A 20,718-nucleotide genomic window follows, 5' to 3' on the forward strand; every position below is an offset into this window, starting at 1 on the left:
CAAGTAATGACATCATCTACTAGCCATGATGAATCACTCAGACAGAATATAATAATTATTTATTTTCCCCACCATAGAAAAATAGCTATTTTCCATTAAACATAATAGGTGCTGAATCTATCCAACAGTTGAGCTGTCTTGACTGCTCACTCTGTTTAAAGCAAGCTTCTCCTGACATTGAGTTGCTGATTAGCTACTAGTACCAGAACAAGGTAAGGATTAGGATCAAATATTTAAGATATATACATTTATTTGGACACACAAGATTTTTCTAAGCAATTCACAAATAGTAATTAACCTGAACAAACACTAGTTTCACAATATTTACTCAATTTATACTTATTTCAGATCTGTGAATTTGTTAGTCTGACAAAAATTGCAAACTACTACATTTTTCATTCAACTCTCATTAGTGATCACAGTCAATTTATTAGGAAGAAAAAAATCTTCTCACTTTGTCCTTACAAATAGAAACAAGAATCGTTATTTTTGCAGGCTAATGTGAATCTTTTTGGAAGAAATTATCACCACTGGAGAGATGTAGGAATGATTGCATTGAAACATTGCTGAAGCGTTTTTTCCAAAATTTGAATCAAGATCTAAGAGGAGTGAGTACATGCAATTTTGGTTTTGTTGAATATCATGGTACACACAAAAAGAATCTTTTCACAACAGAGATTGTTTTAGGAGAGGACTGCACGAACTGTACTGAACGGTAGATAACACATTTAGTAAGCATTAGGCTGCAGTCACTACATGACTATGTGTTTTTATCAAACATATTTTTCCCAGATGGTTATTCGATGAAACATTCAACTTGGATGAATCACTTGATATTTTCGGTGCATTGTCATTATTTCTAGCTTCTGATAATTGTTTCTTCTCCTCTGATTTTTCTATATATACATTATAAATAATGGCATATTGTACACCTTCAATTGCATGTAAACTCCCACACTTATTGAACCACTTATTATATTCCTCCCCTTCCAGTCTTTCAATCCTCCCTCACAATGATAACACACTTTTTTCCTGTATAGATAAATCCTGCCTCACTGAGTTCGTTTGATGGAAATGGAGCATGTAGCAAAGGACTCGAGACAAGACTTGTGAGTAGAGAATTTGAGGTAAACAGCTGGTTGTATTTTTAAAATATTGAGTTTCTCTGTGATTCCAACAATATCAGTACATTCTCCAATATCTCTTTTCAGCATTACACCATATTATTTGAGGTTGCAATCTTGATTGCTGTCTACATTGCATCTCATTATTAATCTGCTTGTACTTATGAATTTACAGCTAGGTGATGATCACGTATTGCATCATTAGACTCCAACCAACTTCATATCTCTACACTGCAGAACGCGCACAGCACTAATTATCATTCATTTTTGTGAAGTAAAACCCTGCCCCAACCATTTCAGAAACACTTATAAATGGTGCTCGCCAACATTCAAATGTTTTCAAACGTTTAAATTTTGTTTCCCGCACACTATATGTTCTTGATTCTTCACAATTCATTTTTACACAAAAATTTTCTAATATAAAACACAACTCAAATATCGATTCCAAGCTGGACAAACACTCAATCATCACTCAAGGATTAGGCTGTTCCAACATCCATTTCTTCATCGGTTGTGTGACACCTCTTCTCCAACATGGTTTGTAGTGTCAAGCTTGAATTGGAAGTGTATTTGCTGGCAGACGAAGTAGATGGCTGCACAGTCTTCTCTACTTTCCTTCAATATTTGCAATGAAGACTCTAGATTCTTATTACTTCGATTCTTATGTAGTCCAACTTAGTGTAACCTTTGACTGCTCGAAGGAACCTCATTTTGGCTGCTTGCACCCAGGCTTCGTTTCCATAAGCTATTATTGGTACAGCAATTAGTCTGTAGAGCTTCATCTGACTGGCTTGTCTTGTATAAACTCTTTATTATATGCAGATGATACTGTTAAACACAGAAGACCAACTCCAATATTATGCAATTTTCATGTTAAATAGGATTTGTATGGACTTTGACATGATAAAAAAAATCCAATCTCATGTCGTTTGAAGGAAAGTCACCAGTTAGATCCGAGATAGTGCTTGAGAACCAAATTTTAGTACAAGTTAAATGCTTCAATTACTTGTGATGTCATATCTCATTTGACAGAGAAGATGATGTAAGTGAGAAATTGGTAAAATTCAGTGTTGTGTGTGCAATATGTAGAACAATGTTGACACTAATCCTAAGTGGTGTTATTCTTGCTATGACTCTTCTGTATGTTTCAGAGATGTGTCAGCTTAGCACTCAGCTTAGCAGGTTGAATGCTGAGTCAATACAGTTCGTTTGGTTTGGATGCTAAACACTCCTGAGTCATATCTGTTGGATAAAAAAGAAAAAATCTATGATTAGTAAATTATTATAATTTGTTTCAGATTATCGAGTTGATATTATAGTCTTGATATGATGTTATTATCTCCTCTCTTGATGTCAATTTCATCTAATGAATTTGATCTGATTGCAGAGAATATTAAATTTTCTATAGGTGAATGATCTAGCAATAACAAATAGAGTAATAAAGCTTGACCACATCAGTATTAGCAGATTATCAACACATTCTCTACACAAAGTGAGTATTACTATTTCTTGCCTTCATATTACAGAATCAAACAGTGATTCATCAAGTTAATATGCAAGCTCATGTAATGTACATCGCAACAAATAACTATTAACTGAATCAGTAAATCACAATGTGAACTCTTGTAATGTGAACAGATCCATTAGTATAGTGAAGAAATTTATCAAATAGTTTCATCAAATAACTAACTAACCTTTGATTTGCGGTGTCCTCCTTTCACCACCTTTGTCCTCCTTCTCCTCCTTCTCCTCCTTCTCCTCCTTCTCCTCCTTCTCCTCCTTCTCCTCCTTCTCCTCCTTCTCCTCCTTCTCCTCCTTCTCCTCCTTCTCCTCCTCCTCCTCCATCTCCTCCTTCTAATCCTCCTCCACTCTAACTCTGCTGATTGCTTCTCGTGTTATCAGAGAAGGAAAGTTGTAATCATAATGTAAAACAACTCAGTGTTAGATTTCTTTTTCAAGTTAAGTGGATTTTGGAGCATATGCTGTGAGTAAAAATAACACATGCACACACTCTCTCCCCCTAGTAATCTACAATCTACACACAAAAGTTTTCTCTCGAAATCATTGTTATGCATCATATTTCTTCATGGCAAGACTTCTGTAATCTTCCAGATAATTTGAATAATATACTTGCATATTTAAGGCTGAGTTTATGCTCAGATTGCACATGCACTGAGTCGTCAAGGACATAAATGTATAGTTTCCCTAATATTTTTGATGAAAGAAGAAGCAAAAGCTCGGTGTGTGGGATTTAATTCGCAATATCATTCAAGTTTCGGTAATCCAGAGGTTCTTCCTTTTGAATTGAAATTTTCCTATAGGTTGACTCCCATCTCTTTCATTGATTATTATTCCTCTTCCATAATGTTATTCCACTTATATTATTTGTTAGATCATTCTAACCCTATAAGAACAAATAGAGTCGTCAGTGTGAGAGTGAAAAGACAAGTGTAGAATAAATAACAATTTCCGCCAAAACAAACAAGATGAGAAATTTACTCCTGGTGTTTTTCTCTACATAATCAATTGTTTTTCAGAATCAGAGATGGTAACAGTATACACTGAATTAAAACGCAGCAGATAGCTTATAGAGAGAAAGAAGCATAGGCTCAGCTGAGAAAAAGTTCATCATCTTAGAGCTATCCAAAACGGCAATAACAGTGCTTGTGACAAGTTTTTGGATCAATCACATGGTGAGGAGGGATTATAAACTTCAAAGACTGAAATCTTTGCATTTTTTGAAAATTATATTAGTCATTCCTCAGATTCTGATAATCCAAAGAGAAGTCCAAATATGTGTGTTTTTATGCTCTAACACATAATGTAACCATGAGAGGACTGGAATGATCGTTGAAATTCATATATTGATCTCGTGGAAAACGCAGTAGGCATTGATATGGAAGGATTTGTTTTCAACAATGATTCTAACCCGTGTAAGCAGCAAGCCTTGTCACATGGAGTTCTATCTGATGAATCGCACAGTATCTATATTAAAAAATTTAATTTTAGAAATTCGTCACAGAAAATTAAATTCCTGTTTGTTTGTCGAAACAGTGTAGGGAAACTATACCAATTGCTCAATGCTTTTGTATTTCCTTGTTCTCATGAGTCTACTACTGTCATAGGTGTGAACTACTGTTAGAAATGCTATTTCTAAATAAGTCACTTGAGAAATCACTCAAACTATGAAATGATTTACATCAGTATCTCTTTCCTCATGCATGAATTTTTTTCAAAACATCAAGTTTGATTCTAATTTTATAATTCAAATCTATGTTTGGCTTCTCTAAGTCTTTCTTGTTACTGTGTGTCAGTGGCTTCCAAACTATGAGATATCACACTTCATGAATGTTCCTTCTCCTCCAAGCATAGTAAAGGAAGAAATTATCTAACACTTAATGTGAGTGAGAATATTGTACAACAGCTAAAGCCAATGAAATTATATTATAGTGTTTTTTCACTCTCGACTTTTCACTCACTCTATCTTTGAGTGTGGGGTAAGAGTAGTGAGATGAAAAAGCTATTCATGTTGATCTGGAGAGTGATCATTTACTGTAATCCAATCTATGTTGAAAAATGTACATCTTACTAGACATAGAAGTCTCCTCATAACTAACTAAATCCCTAGACATCAGCAATATTCATTGATGAACAAAAGATCCTGACAACAAAAAAATTGTAGCAACAATATTCTGTTGCTTGTAGCAAAGTGTTAAGTTTACTCGAGCAAAGAGTATCTTACTTACATCAGAGTTTTATTGTAATCTTAATTTTCCAGCATTGTGGTGATATTAGAGTATTCCAAAAGAGGTTTTCCATGCTTGTGACAGAAACTCAATTGATAGAAAATCTATGTTTGTATTAGCTTGACATACACAAATAATTCCTCATGATCGACAAATCTCCTTCGTCATTGTAAGGGATTGTGATCACAAGTCACTATGATCAAAATACAGTCAATGTGAGTGCTTCAAGTTCCTCTCTCAAATTTTGTATTTCTTTTACGAATTCTGCTAGTTGCTGTTCCCTGAATGTCTATGTGGCTTTCAAAAAACTCCATTTCATCTAGTTGTAGCTTATGCTTCTTGCCTGATAGCAATGTGATACAGGAGCCAAATAATCGCTGCTTCTCTCAACAATATAATAAACCCACTTTGTGCTTTCACCAACTTAATCTGAATCATGATTCGACTTTCAATTCATTTGACTTGGAAGTAGGGTAAACTTCTTTTGAATACCTCAAGGTTTTCTTTACATGTCTCTTACACTTATCTAAATACCTAATTCCATAATTACTCAAATATAGCTATAATTCATAGCTTTTCATTTTTCCTTTGATAGAAAAAGTTCCTCATCCTTTGTTCTGTCTAAACCTACTTCCATAATTACTACATAAGCAAAGTTCAGTCTTAATTTGTTACTCAAATATAGCTATAATCTACTTGCTTTTCATTAATAACAGTTACTTTTAAGTACTTTCTCAGAATAACTTGTCTGTGTTATCTCTTCCTTCCTTCTGTCTTATCTCTAAATAAGTAGTTGGATTTCATTCACTGTCATATCAGAAAAAAATTATAATATTAATCTTTTCTCGTTGTGCTCACTCTCCATGAATGTTAGCATTGTGATCTTATACTATTTCTTGAAGTCAAACTATAATTATGATTCACTCCCTCTAGAATATTATGATTTGCTATAACTATGATTGATCTTGTTGTCCTCTCTCATTCATCATCTTTGCTTCTTGCTCTGTGATTTTCAATCATTTGTATTTTGTCTACATTTAACAATTATTTCTTTGTCTATAAGGATTTAATTTTGGACTTTTACAGTTACATTTGAATTCAATATTCCTTCTATTTGATTGAACAAAACATAAACATCTCTTGAGATGAAAATCTTTCTTGTTACTGCATCTCAGTAAATGTGTATCATGTGTATCAACAGAACCACTGATTTTTTGTTTCACTTCAATGTAATTATGCACATTCACTTTTATCAATTGCACTTTGCTCAAGTACTATCATAAAAGTTCCATCTATATTGCTATCTACAAATTAATACGGGTATGTTTTTAATGTTATATTCTACAATCAAGTAGTATGTTAAACTTTACTGCGTCTAATTTTGCTTTAACTCTGATGCTCCAGTTTCTCAATTTTGGTGGTGCAGAAAATTGTATAAATTAGTAGCTGTGCAGCTTCATGGTTTTTTCTTATGACTGATCCTTTAAAAACTTTACCAAAAATAATGTACATATAGATCAATTTAAATAAAACAAGATGAATTGAATCTCTTCCATTAAGAGAAGTGAGAAAGAGACTTAGAATGAGAGGGTAGAGTTCATAAGAATGACTCGAGGCTTCCAAGGTTGACTGTTTGCATAGAGTGAGATTTCAGAATCAGTCTTCTCTGTCAGTATTACTTGGATTGTTTTAAGATTTTCACTTACCATTGCTGCAATGACAAGTCATAGAGAGGAAGGACGATTCAGTTAAATCTGTCAGTTAGACACATGCCTCAGTTCTGTTATTTCCTTGAGAAAAAATCTGTCACTGGGAGATTAATTCCCCCATGCAAATAGTGCAGTGAGAAAGAAGTGAAAAATGAGAGGGTAGACTTGAGAAGAATGTCTCGACGCTCGCTATAGCTTAGACTGAAATTTTAAAATCACTCTTTTCTGTCAGTATTACTTGGATTGTTTTAAGATTTTTACTTAGCATTGCTGCAATGACAAGTCATAGAGAGGAAGGACGATTTAGTTGAAACTGTCAGTTAGACACATGCCTCAGTTCTGTTATTTCCTTGAGAAAAAATCGGTCACTGGAAGATTCATTCCCCCATGGAGATAGTGCACTTGGAGAATCATTTTAGCGTAGCATAAACTGCTTATTGCGTGCATAACTTCTTCTCCTTCTCTTTGAAAGCTATTGTACATGATGGAATATGATTATCGTTCCACTTAAATCTGGCAGTTGGACACACTCTTCATTTCTACTTTTTCCTCTTCTTCTTCTTTGTTCCTCTACTTCTCCCCCTCTTTGAAAGTGACTACTTCCTCCTCTCCTTCTTCTTCTTCTCTGTTCTTATTCTCTTCCTCTCTTTGGAAGGAAGCTATCATATCATTTCACTTGAATTTGCAGGTAGACACACTTCTCCTTTCCACCACTTCTCCCTCTCTTTGAAAGCGAGTACTTCTTCCTCTTCTTCTTCTTCACCATTCCTCTACTTCTTCCTCTCTTTGAAAGCGACTACTCCTTCCTCTTCTTCTTCATTCCTCTACTTCTCTAAGATAGCTATTATACATGATAAATTTTTTTGAATGTGATTATTGTTTCATTTAAATCTGTCAGTTAGACAAAGATGTTTCAGTTAAAGCTGATAGTAACCTTTCTCTCGTTTTTCTCATTCTCCTTCTTCACTTCCAAACTCGATTCACTTTGATCTGTCAGCAGTAGAGTCAATGAATTTCTTATTCTTCTTCTTCACGTTAAAAATCTCATAGTTAGGAGTAAGATGTTTCAGTTAAATCTGTTAGTAAGATGAGATTTTCGTTCCACTTAAATCTAGGTGTTAGACAAAGATGTTTCAGTTAAAGCTGATAGTAACCTTTCTCTCTTTTTTCTCATTCTCCTTCATCACCTTCCAAAATCGATTCACTTTGATCTATCAGTAGGAGAGTCATTGAATTTCTCATTCTTCTTCTTCTCCATTGTTCACCTTCCAAATTCGATTCACTTTAATCTGTCAGCAGGAGAGTCATTGAATTTCTCATTCTTCTTCTTCCCCATTCTTCTATATCCAAACTCGATTAACTTTAATCTGTCAGCACTAGAGTCATTGAATTTCTCATTCTCCTTCTTCACATTCCAAACTCGATTCACTTTAATCTGTCAGCAGTAGAGCCATTGAATTTCTCATTCTTCTTCTTCTTCTCCATTCTTCTACATCCAAACTCGATTCACTTCAATCTGTCAGCACTAGAGTCATTGAATTTCTCATTCTTCCCCTTCTCCATCTTCTACTTCCAAGGTCGTTTCACCTTAATCTGTCAGTAGTAGACTAATTTAAATAGACCGTGACTATCTATAAATTAAATGGAGCATGACTAGAGAAAGAGAGAGGGAGTGAGAGAGAGAGAGAGAGGGCATCATTGTTATCATCTTCTTCTCCCTCTCCTTCTTCTTCTTCTGAAATAGAGCATGACAGAGAGAGAGAGGGAGACAGAGAGAGAGAGAGAGAGAGAGAGAGAGAAAGTGAGAGAGAGAGTGAGAGAGAGAGAGAGAGGTTCTTCTCCTTTTAAGGAGCAGGGGAGGGGCGGGGAAGGTGCTGCAAGAGCGGGGGAGATGGGAGGTACATAGGATGAGTGCATGAGGAGGGGTGAGGAGAGGAAAAGTCGTGAAAAAGTATTTTAAATCTGTACTCACAGACTACTCAAGAGGAGCTCGAGAAAGGCTTGGGAAGGCCTTCCTCAACCCTGAGACACGATCCTAGTTGCAGGAAATAGCCGGTGCCTGAGGTTAGGGACCCAATGACCAACAGTGACGCTGAGTGTAAGGGACCTTCTACCTTGCTGTTTCCAACAAGAAAAGCAAGAAGACCTCGAGAAAGGCTTGGGAAGACCTTTATCGACCTCAAGATACGATCCCAGTTGCAGGGAATAGCCGGTGCCCAAGGTTAAGGACCCGGTGACCAACTACAGCAACCAGTTCCGAGGCTCTTAAACCCTGCTATTTCGGATCCTAATAGCAGGAGGACATCTAGTGGCAATCGGGAACATTCCTTCCATACCAGAGACCCCCCTCACGGCAGACACCAGATCGTTCCTGTTCCTCTCACTCCATGCCCAACCTTGTTATGCAGTGCGAAAGCACGGCCCCTCTTACCTAGAAGAGGGAAGCATTTCTCCAAGGTACTCAAGACCCTGTTCCAATCCCCGACTCGTACGAGGGTGGTTGACGGTCACCCCACCAAGCCTCCCGTCCACTGCAGCGGCCCACCCCAGATGCCGACTGAGTCTAGCCGGCCCAGAGCGACACTGGGAATTCTGATAGAAGAAGGTGTGGGCAAAAATCTACTCAGAGAATAAATAAATAAATAAATGAATGAATTGATATGTTCAATGCTTCGCCAATTTATTCAGATATGAAACAATATTATCTCGATGGGATTCCTGAATTTCATAATTTTTTCCTATCATGTACAGTTTAATAATTATTATTCCAGTTTATATCATGTTTATATTCATTTAAAACTGTATTGTAACAATGTTCATTGTTCCAATTGTGAATGATGAGGACATCAACATTTCATTTCACTGCCTTGCTTTTCTGTGTTGTGTTGTGTCGACTTTGTTAGTGTGTGTAGAAGTTATAGTACTAAGAAAGTCAACGATTTTCCTGGAGCATCAGTGCTGGTTCATGACCTTATAAGGTAAGGAATTTGTGTCCGATTGATTATCAATCATGTCTTATTAGGTTAGGAATTTGGAAAATAGCTGTCACTTGGTGGGAGAATGTATCTTAAGTTATTGTTGTACCATTCCTTTCTATTGGCGGAAATTTTTCTAGAAAATAGTAACTGCCAATCACAGTTAATGTTGATTAGGTTCCCATCTAGTGAGGCCGTTTACAGCTGTCCATGGCAAGACGACAGAAGTGTAGTGCATTCATTCAGCATCTGACCATTGCTGCTAACAGAACTGAAGATGTAGTCTCTCAATAGACTTTGCTTGAACTTATGTGGTGATTTGATATTTATTATGGCTTCCGGCCGGCTTTAGTCTTCCCTTTTATGTGCTCTGCAACCCTCTGTTGTAGTAGCATGTTTAGTTTGCTTGCATTCTAGAAGTTTTTTCAAAAGTAAAGAAGAGAGAGAGAGTATCAAAAATTGTCACCTCACAATGGAGATTTTCCTCCTATAACCGCTACTAAAGGTATGTCATAGATTTATAATATAATAATTAAGGAAATTATTATCGATGAAAGCTTTCATCAAAGTATTTATTGTAATGTAATTAAAGTATAAAAATTGAGGATAGTCCTTTTGATTCTCTTGTGTAATGGAAGGTGGTATGTGTATATTCAAAATGATAAATGTTGGAAGAAAATGAACGTTATATGTTTTGTAGAAATTTAGAGTACCTATTAGAAGGAATTGAGATTTTTAATTATTTTTGAAGAGGAAGCTATTAACCTAAATTTAAATGACAGTATTTTTGTGATATAGATTTTATTTGTTTTGCTGATTCTAATGAAAAGCTTCCTTGATTCTTTAGGGTGTTTCCTTATCATGTAACAGTTTCAGTACCTTCGCAACAAAATTGACAGATTAGAAGTATTTCTTAAACAGGAGGATCCTGACATTGTTATTTTCACAGAGCATGGCTTAAAAATAAAGGAAATGAATCAAGTTAGGATTCCAGGCTATTCACTGAGATCAGAATTTTGTAGAATAGCTCATAGAAGTGGTGGTGTATGTATATTCACTAGCAATGCTAAACATACCCAAACTTATGAACTGGATTTTGTTAAGAGATTTTCTGTTGAGATGGATTTAGAGGTGACGGGACTAAGGTTAAAAATTGATGATCGATTTGAGGTAGCAGTGTTAGGTATCTATAGGTCACCAAATGGAGACTGGCAGAAATTTTGTGAGCTGCTCCATACACTTTTGGAAATTACAACCGCTCGTTTCACAAATGTTATAGTAGTGGGAGATTTCAATACCGATTTTGCCAGGCAGGATAAAATGACAGAGGATATTAGAGATATTATTAATATGAATAATTTAGAAATTAAGGTCCACGAATATACAAGAGTAACTCGAACTTCACAGACAATTATTGATAATATCCTCACAGATATAGAAGGTTGTAATGTCAGGTTAGGTAGCTCAGATCTATCAGATCATAACTATCAAATTTTAGATGTTAAGTTGCAGGGCCAGAATCCAAGCAGAAAAAAAACTTTTGTGAAAGAAATTCAGCAATATGAGCTAGGAAATATAAATTGTTTGAAGCAGGAACTGCTTCAAGAAAATTGGAGTAGTGTTTATAACAGTTGTAACCTAAATTACAAATATAAACAATTCATTGATACTCTAAGATTTCACATTAGTGTATGCTGTCCAATAAAAAAAGTCAAAGTAAAAAGTAAATTGAACAAAGTAGATGAATGGATAACTGAAGATATTCTTACTCAAAGAAATATTGTTAGGGAAGCTTATGAGGAATTTAAATTAGTGAGGGATGTTCCGAGTGAAGTCAAATACAAATGTCTAAAGAAAAACTATGCAAAAGAAGTGTGGAAAGCTAAGTGTAAGAAAACAGCTGAAATATTAACAACTAGAACCAATTTTAACTCTGCTGTTTGGGAGGTAATTAATAGAAATGGGAGAGCAGCTCAAAAAGATACAGTTACTAATGTCCCTAGGATAATCGATGAACATGGAAATTATATGGATGATAGTATAGACATTTGTAACTTTTTCAATATGGTAAGTATTATCAACAGGTTGCATATAATCTTCAAAAGTCACTGAACACTAATACTTGTAATACAACTACATTAAATGCTGAGCCAATCGAAATGGTATTCAAATTTCATCCATTATCAAGAGATGAGTTGTCAAGAATAATAAAAAATTTGAATAACAAAAAAACAGTAGGATTGGATGGGGTCTCAAGCAAAATTTTAAAAGAATGTGAAAATGAATTACTGGACCCTTTATTGCATCTCCTTAATACTTCACTAGAGCAGGGTATTTTCCCTGATGATCTGAAACAAGGAAAAATTTTGCCAATTTTCAAGAGCGGTGATTCTGAAAGAGTTGAAAATTATAGACCCATTAGTATTCTAAATGTAATAGGTGAAATTTTTGAAAGAGTAGTTTTAAATAGGCTATTGATGCACCTGGAAGAAATTAATTTCATATGTGATGAACAGCATGGGTTCCAGAAAGGGAAATCTACTGCAATAGTATCCCTTGTTGAAAGACTAATAGATATAATAGATTCAGGTGAGAAGGCAGCCGCAATATTTCTTGATTTATCCAAAGCTTTTGATTGTGTGAATCATAGAATATTATTGGAAATGCTAAAAACTGTAGGTGTGAATGGTATAGAACTAAAATGGTTTGAATCATATCTCATAGGTAGAAACCAGTGTGTTGAGCTTACCAAGGTGGATGGGAATGAAATAGTAAAAATTAAATCTCAAAAACTGGAGGTCCAGGCTGGAGTACCTCAAGGCTCAATTCTGGGTCCCTTACTGTTTCTGTTGTATGTGAACCAATTACCAAAAGAGTTAAAAGATCACAGAGCTCTGTTGTTTGCTGATGACACATCGCTTATCTTTAACAATTATTTATTAGATAGTCTAGAAATAAATGCTTTTACTGGAGTACAGTCAATTGTCCAATTCTTGAAGCAAAGGCAATTAACAATAAATAGTAAGAAATGTCAATTCCTACAATTCAAAAGTAAATATAATTCAGTAGAGGATAGAGAAATAAATGTGTTTGTAGAGGAAAATGAATTAGACCAAGAAGAGAAAGTAGCATTCTTGGGAATTTTATTGGACAGGAAATTAACATGGCATCCTTACATTGAGAGGATACCCTATGTAATAAGATATCATCTGGGGTATTTGTCCTGCGGCAGCTTGCTAGGCTGAATGATAAAAAACTACTGTTAACTGCTTACCATGGACTTATACTATCTCATGGTATGCTATTTTAGTATGGGGTAATTCATCTCAACAAAATATGGACAGGGTGTTTAAGATTCAGAAGAAGGCACTCAGATGTATAGAGAAAGTGAATAGGTTAGACTCTTGTAGGCCTTTATTTAAAAAGCTTGGTCTATTAACTGTGCCATCTTTGTATGTATATGAAGTTGTAATGCATGTGAAAACGAGTGGTGTGATCCAGAATTCAGATGTTCAGATACTATCTCAGGTATGCTATTTTAGTATGGGGTAATTCATCTCAACAAAATATGGACAGGGTGTTTAAGATTCAGAAGAAGGCACTCAGATGTATAGAGAAAGTGAATAGGTTAGACTCTTGTAGGCCTTTATTTAAAAAGCTTGGTCTATTAACTGTGCCATCTTTGTATGTATATGAAGTTGTAATGCATGTGAAAACGAGTGGTGTGATCCAGAATTCAGATGTTCATGAGTATAATACGCGAAACAGAGCAGATTATCATATAATGGGTCACAATAGTAGGTTATTTGAACAAAAACCAGATTATATTGGTAGGAAATTTTATAACAAGCTACCTCAAATCTTGAAAAGTAATGATGATTTGAAGATTTTCAAAAAACAAATTAAAAAATATTTAGTTGATAGAGCTTTTTATAGTGTACAAGAATTCCTTTCAAACCTAAACTAGGTTGAACTACTTAGTGTTAGAATTATTATGTAATAACATGACTTGTCTTATACTCCATGACTGGAGTCTTTAGGACGTAATCTTAAGAAAAAAAAAATTATTATTTTTTTCAAATTACACTATATATGTAATTTATGTAAGAAAACTGACTGAACAAGCTAACAACAATACTCGAAAGACCTTGTTATGAAAAGTTGTTCAATCAACTTGTGAATTATGTAGGCCTATTATGGAATACTATGTACTCATCTCTTTGTATAAAGGGCATGATCCTGATTACAAATAAATTCTTTTCTATCAAATCAAGATATTGAAGTGGGTAATGTCTATTTGTGTTTTAAAGTAATAAGTATTGATTCGAGTTTTATATAACCTGAAGTAGGTTGACTTCATGATATCACTGAAGTTGAGTTAATTTGTATAATCCCAGTTTATTTTTCATTCTAACAGCGGTCAAAGTATGGGTCCATCAATGTATGAGTCCATGAATTTACGGGTTCATGAACGTGTGTCTTTAAGCCGCTGAGACGCCTCTGAATCGATGGCAGTCCTAGAAGCTTGGGGTATGCTGTCTTCTGTCCATCTGGAAGTGTAGAGCTTGATCACCCAGCCTAGATTCAAATTGAAGGAACAGTTTTGAGTTAACAACTTTTTCCTAATTAAACAAACATCCCAGGAACTCCGGATGTGACAGAATGGGTTTTAGTAACTATAGACTTTCAGAAAGGGAGGGGTATCAAATGTGAACTTTTTTTTAATCAATTAAACATAAACCTTTTTTTTCAATCAATTCATATGTGCTGAATCAGAGTCCTTTTGTGTTGAATCGTAATTGGGAATAGATAGATTACTAATTTCATTAATTTGGTTTGAGTAATAGATTTCCGGTTGTATCTTTACATTGAAATGTGAGGTCATATTTTCTCTGTAGGGATCCAGCTGGGAATTTCAGTTTTCTTTAAATTTATATTTTATAATCTACTAAACTACTGAATGTTGAATTAGTATATGAAATGTTTGAAGCCCTTATTGATAAATTTATGTTTTAAAATAATTTTCATCTTAAAGTTGTAAAGGATCAAATGAAGTTTCTAGGACCCTAACCTTTTCTAAATTTGTTTTGAAATCACACATTTTTTTTTTGTTCAGTTATCCAAGGTAGAATCCTGTGATGTGATCTTTTAGGAATATTTTGTCTTTGCTGTTTTTATAATAATTATAAAGGTACAGAATGGATATGATTAACATTTGATAGTATTTTTATAGTGTTTTAAAAGTTTCCAAGTGTGTTCTAGATGTGCTAAGGGTTTTCTGAATTTTATGTGGATCTTTTCTTAAAATATCTATTGTTATTTATGATTAACTTCTGAGCAATATTCATGATAACTATCAATTCACTTACTAAAATTAGAGTCCTTTAAGCTTCTAATTATTCAATCTAAAACGTTTTCAATGGAAAGCAGACAGAGTAGGCTATTACCGAATTATCTATATCAGAGATAACTTCTGAATTTAGTAATTTTATTTTTGGTTTTCGTGATGTAACTTCATTTTGTTCTATTAATTGTTGAATTTAACTTTGAGAGGTGACAATATAGTTGATATCTTCTCTTTATTTCGTTGTCTCTCTTGTCATTTCTGGTTTCCCGTTCTCCAGCACTAGGTATCAAGCATCCCTTTTATTGAGTTATATTGTGTGTGCTTCTAAGTTCTAAATTCCAAATTAACTTTCTAAATTCATAGCATGGCACAGTATTGAAGCCATTAGGTATATTATATAAGTGTAAAACCCATCAATCTTTTTATGGTTGGGTCAGAAGCTTGTAATACTGCCCTCGTAAAATTCAAAGAGAACTATAATTCTGATTCAGAAAAGGATATTATATGCTCACTTGTTGCCAATGTTGAATAGTGCATTACTGCTTTCCATGATGTTCCAACTGGTACAATTTTAAGAAATTTCTCTCTCAGCTCCTGCAAACATAATCAAATCAAATTTATTCACTTGATATTCATGCATAATAGTCACAAAATCATCACAAATATTACCATTATACATAGATAAATCATCATTGGAGACAGCAAAATAACTAACAACAGCAAACAGTAGGCTTACATGAGCTGATAGCTAAGTACAGTAGTACAGTGGGTAGTACAGCACAAACATACAGTATAACATAATAGGTACCTATTATACGGTAACTGAATAAGAGGCTTTCAAATTCATATTGGACTATGAAATGGGAATACATTCCGATTCTTATTATCCATTAGGTTTTGTTAGTTACTAGTTTTCTCTTAATTGATTCTTATCCAACATTCCTCATGGCCAAATTTGGATAAACTAAAATACGTGTGTGTTTAGCCTCGGGCAATGACATTAGAGCTACACCTTAATTGGTCAACAGCTAATGTTCAATCATAAAGCTTCACCCGCACTATAGATCTGGAATATTCTAGGTGAAGGAGACAGAGTAGTTGGAGTTGAGTTGATTGAGGAAGTGGGAGAGGGTATCATGTCCATGAGGCAATATGAGGAATATGTCGTCAATGAAACGGAGGGGATAGGTTTTGGATAGGGTAGGTCTGTATCAGGGGGGATAGGGTTTGTTTGAAAAGGGAATCCTGTTCAAGGAGGCCCATGAATAGGTTTGCATAGGATGGTGCCATCCTGGTGCCCATGGCTGTACCCTGGGTTTGAAGATAATATTCATCTCCAAACCTAAAGGCATTGCTTGTGAGCACCAGTTTGGCAAGGTTCACTATGAATGTGGTTGAAGGGGTGAAGGGTGTGGGTCGTGAGGGAAGGAGATTCACAAAGGATTCTAAGCCTTTAGAATGGGGGATGGAAGTATAGAGGGAGGCTACATCGATGGTAACAAGGAGAATTTGTTGGTCAGTTGGGAGGGTTGTGTTTCTTAGGATATCTATGAAGTGGAAGGGGTCTCTGATATAAGTGGGTAGGGAGGCAACAATGGGTTAGAGGTGGAAATCAACAAGGACAGAGATTCGTTCAGTTGGGCTATTTATGCTTAAAACAATGGGACGACCAGGATTGCTTTCTTTATGAATTTTTGGAAGAAGATAGAAGTGTGGTGTGTTGGGAGAGTCTGGCGAAAGGATATTGATATCTGAGTCTGAGAGGCCTTCAGATGGCCAGTATTGCATCATAAATTTGGAGACTTTCTTTTGGATTTGTGGAGTAGGGTCAGGTGGCAGAAGTTGATACTGTTCGGGGTTGGTGAGTTGCCAGTTGGCTTTATTGATGTAATCTGTGGTGTTCAATAAGACTCCAGTTGAGCTTTTGTCAGCTTTGGCAAAGGTCTTTGATGGATTTGAACTCTTGGGGTGTGAGGTTGGGAGTTGGAGTGAGGGATTCAATGAATTCTTTAGAGCTGACTTTGTTCAGGAGTAAATTGCAGAAGATTTCAACAGGGTTGTGTGCCGTGCTATGAATTTGGAAAGTTAATTTGGAATTTAGAATTTAGAAGCACACACAATATAACCTAATAAAAGGGATGCCTGATAATCATACCTAGTGCTAGAGAATGTGAATCCAGAAATGAAAAGAGAGACAACTAAATAGAGAGAAGATATCAAATATATTGTCACCTCTTACAGTTCAATTCAACAGTTAATGAAACAAAATGAAGTTACATCATAAAAACCGTAATACAATCACTAAATTTAGAAAGTTATATCCAATATAGCTAATTCAATAGAATCCTACTCTGTCTGCTTTACATTGAAAACGTTTTAGATTGAATCATGAGAAGCTTTAAGGACTCTAATTTCAGAAAGAAGAATTGGAAGATATCATAGATATTTCTCAGAAGTTAATCATAAATAACAATACATCTTTTAAAAGAGAGATCAACATAGAATCCATAAAATTCTTAGAACATTTAGAACACACTTGGAAACTTTCAAAACATTATCAAATATTAATAATGCCCAATAATATCTATTCTGTATTGTTATATCATGAAAGCTGCAAAGACAAATATTCCTCAAGTATCACATCACGGAATTCTACATAGGAAGACTATTCAAAAATATGTGATATCAAAACAAATTTAGAAAAGCTAGGGTCCTTGAAGCTTCTATTCGATCCTCTACAACTTCAAGACCAAAATTATTTTAAAACATTAATTTATCAATAAGGGACCTTTCAACATTTCATATACTTAATCAACTTCTAGTAGTTTAGTAGATTATAAAATATAAATTCAAAGAAAACTGAAACTCCCAGCTGGGTCCTTACTGAGAAAATATGGCCTCACATCTCAATGTAAAGATACAACCGAAAATCTACTATGCAAACGAAATAAAAATTTGTAATCTATTAATTCCCAAATCAAAGTTACGATTTAACAAAAGAAGTCTAATTCAGCACGTTTTAACTGGTTCACGTTTTACACCCCTCCCCTTTTTGAAAGTCTATAGTCACTATAACCCATTCTGTCACATTCAGAGTTCCTAGGACGTTTGTTTAATTTGAAAAAAGGCTGTTACCTGGAAGCTGTTTCTTTAATTTGAATCTAGGCTCGGTGATTGAGCTCTACATGTCCAGATGGACAGGAGACAGCATACCCCGAGGTTCTAGGACTGCCATCGATTCAGAGGCATCTCAGTGGCTTAAAGACACACGTTTACGAGACATTCATGAACCCGAACATTGATGGACTCATACATTGATTGACTCGTACATTGATGGAACCGTACTTTGACCGCTGTTAGAATAAAAAAATAAACTAGGATAATACAAATCAACTCAACTTCAGTTATATCATAAAGTCAACCCACTTTTGGTTATATAAAACTCAAATCAATACTTATTACTTTAAAACACAAATAGACATTACCTACTTCAATATTTCGATTCAAAAAGAAAGAATTTATCAGTTATCAGGCTCATGCCCTTTATACAAAGAGATGAGTACATACTATTCCATAATACATAATTCACTAGTTGATTGAATCACTTCATAATATGGTCTTTCGAGTATTGTTGTTAGTTTGTTCAGTCTGTTCTCTCACATAAATTACATATAGAGTGTAATAACAGACAGCTACAAACTCATCCAATGATGTAAATTCATGGGCTCTACTCCGAAAGAACATCAGGGGTTCGCCAATCAATAAACTAGTCAAACAAAGACGCCACATGCTCCAAGAGGTAGGTGCAAGAGTTTGTACTAATTTTATCTGATCAATGAATGGTTGAGGTTGCAAATGGCGATCAGTATTATCAAATTTACCCAGTCCTTGCAATATACTATGTGAGTTGATGTTATCTGCTTGAATTCCTTGAGGTTGTTGTTGGATATAATTTTCTAATGCTGTTATTTTCTCCTGTGCCATCTGCCATTGACTATTATGTGTAATTTTATTAGCATTTACTTCTTGATCTAATTGAGTCAGAGTGGATTTTTGAATTAGTAGAGCTCCGTTTAAAGCCTCACAGGTTTCTGTGTTTTGATTGATACTACCTTGCAGTTGGTTCATTTTTGTGGACATATTAATCTGTTTATTTTGTATATCTTTTATACTGTTAATATTCTTATTAACTGTAGTTGTTAAATTTTGATTGGCAACGGTAATTTGTTTGTTGATTTCTTGATGGCAATCGGCCTTAATGTTAGTTGTTAAATCCTGAATAGGTGTAGTGATTTGTGTGGTTAAGTTATCTATCCTTTCGTTCAGTTCACAGGTAACCGTATCCAACCTTTCCGATAATCCTGCCGTAACTTTATCCTGACTTTCCCTCTGTAGATTTATCATTGCTTTCAATTCTTCCCTATGATTCTCTACTTTACTCTCAATAGTATCTAACCGCCATTCTACTGATTGTATAGCGCCTGCTGTCTCTTTCATGCCCTGTTCCACTGTTTGCTTATTTGCCTCTTTTATTGCTGCATTCTCTTTTTTAATCTCCTGCATCATGTTATCCATTGTGTTTTGTAACATAATATTGAACATACTGCTAGTTTGTTCCATTATTACTCTTTTCGAATGGATCTAGCTCTGTGACTGAAAATAGACTTTGTTTGCTCAGATGTGACTCGGCCTCTGGAGATGCGGGTTCTGCAGGCTGCTCCTCTCCCCCTTCAAAGTTGATCTCTGCTATCCGTTTATTCAATGGTGTGTCAGCGGCGTCGATTCGAGTGGATGATAGAGGTTGCAGACCTTGTGGATCGAAGACTATCGACCCGACACTTCCTGGTTCCCTTTCTCGTGGCGTATTGGCATCTACCATGGTGGGGTTTGATGTGCTGGGAGTCGACAAAGTGGGATGTGTGCAACCGCCGTACATATATGAAACTTCAGAGTTTGCGGGAGTGTGATTCATTGTGTCAAATATGATAAATGCTAATTAAAAAAGTGCTGAATAATATGCAAAAAATGTTTAAAAAAGAGACACAAACCGGGACTTACAGTGAAACAGTTATGTGCAAAGTGTTTGGATATCCAAAAAGAAGGTATTTATACTTAAGTTTTTTATAATGCTCTAGTGCCCCCAATATTGAATATTGATTCCTGACTAGTTTACAGACTGTGACTTATTTTCCAACCGGCTTATACATATATATTCTTGACTGGAAAGTAATAGCAGTTTAGGCTTATAAAATATAATCTCTCTCTATAAAATATATTTTTTACAATAACAATAATATAAAATTTTCTTTAAAACATATAATTTCTCTTTATTTAAAGCTATTGATTCCCCAAAAAGTGATACAAAGTTTAATTCGCCTGTTTTCCTCAATACTCATATATCTATAGTTTCATTATCCATCCACGACAAATTTTAATATGACTAGACTTGTCTTCAATTATTATCCTCAATATGGGTCTTGACTTAATTTCAAATAATTATTTAATGAGCTCAGCTCTCATCATCAGTCCCATGTTGGTACGGCATGTTTCTATGACGTTATTTTTTATATTTAAATAATGATTAGCCTCCTGCTTGGCATCAGTCGGTAGAGCATGAAATATTTTAATATAATTATAAAATTAGGTCGTGGTTTTTTTAATAGGATACAGTCTCATAAGAATCTTTATAGGCCCAGGTATGAGCTTCCCCTATAATTCTTGTAATTCATTGGAAAATAAATATATATATATATATATATATATATATATATATATATATATGGTACTTATCCTATAGTATTGAGGAATTAAAATAAA

At 34.8% G+C, this 20,718-nt stretch overlaps 1 protein-coding gene across 3 annotated transcripts in view; it reads right to left on the reverse strand.

The window, feature by feature from the left end:
• LOC111053818 (gastric triacylglycerol lipase) overlaps positions 1 to 20,718 on the reverse strand; it is a 292,286-nt gene that overhangs the window by 207,266 nt on the left and 64,302 nt on the right. For all 3 annotated transcript variants that reach the window (XM_039425920.1, XM_039425919.1, XM_039425921.1), the window contains exon 6: positions 15,414 to 15,495. In XM_039425920.1, the coding sequence (XP_039281854.1) occupies positions 15,414 to 15,495 (82 nt within the window). The remainder of the gene's footprint in view (positions 1 to 15,413; positions 15,496 to 20,718) is intronic.

Source organism: Nilaparvata lugens, chromosome 4 (genome assembly GCF_014356525.2).
Source record: "Nilaparvata lugens isolate BPH chromosome 4, ASM1435652v1, whole genome shotgun sequence".
In the NCBI taxonomy this organism is placed as follows: domain Eukaryota; kingdom Metazoa; phylum Arthropoda; class Insecta; order Hemiptera; family Delphacidae; genus Nilaparvata; species Nilaparvata lugens.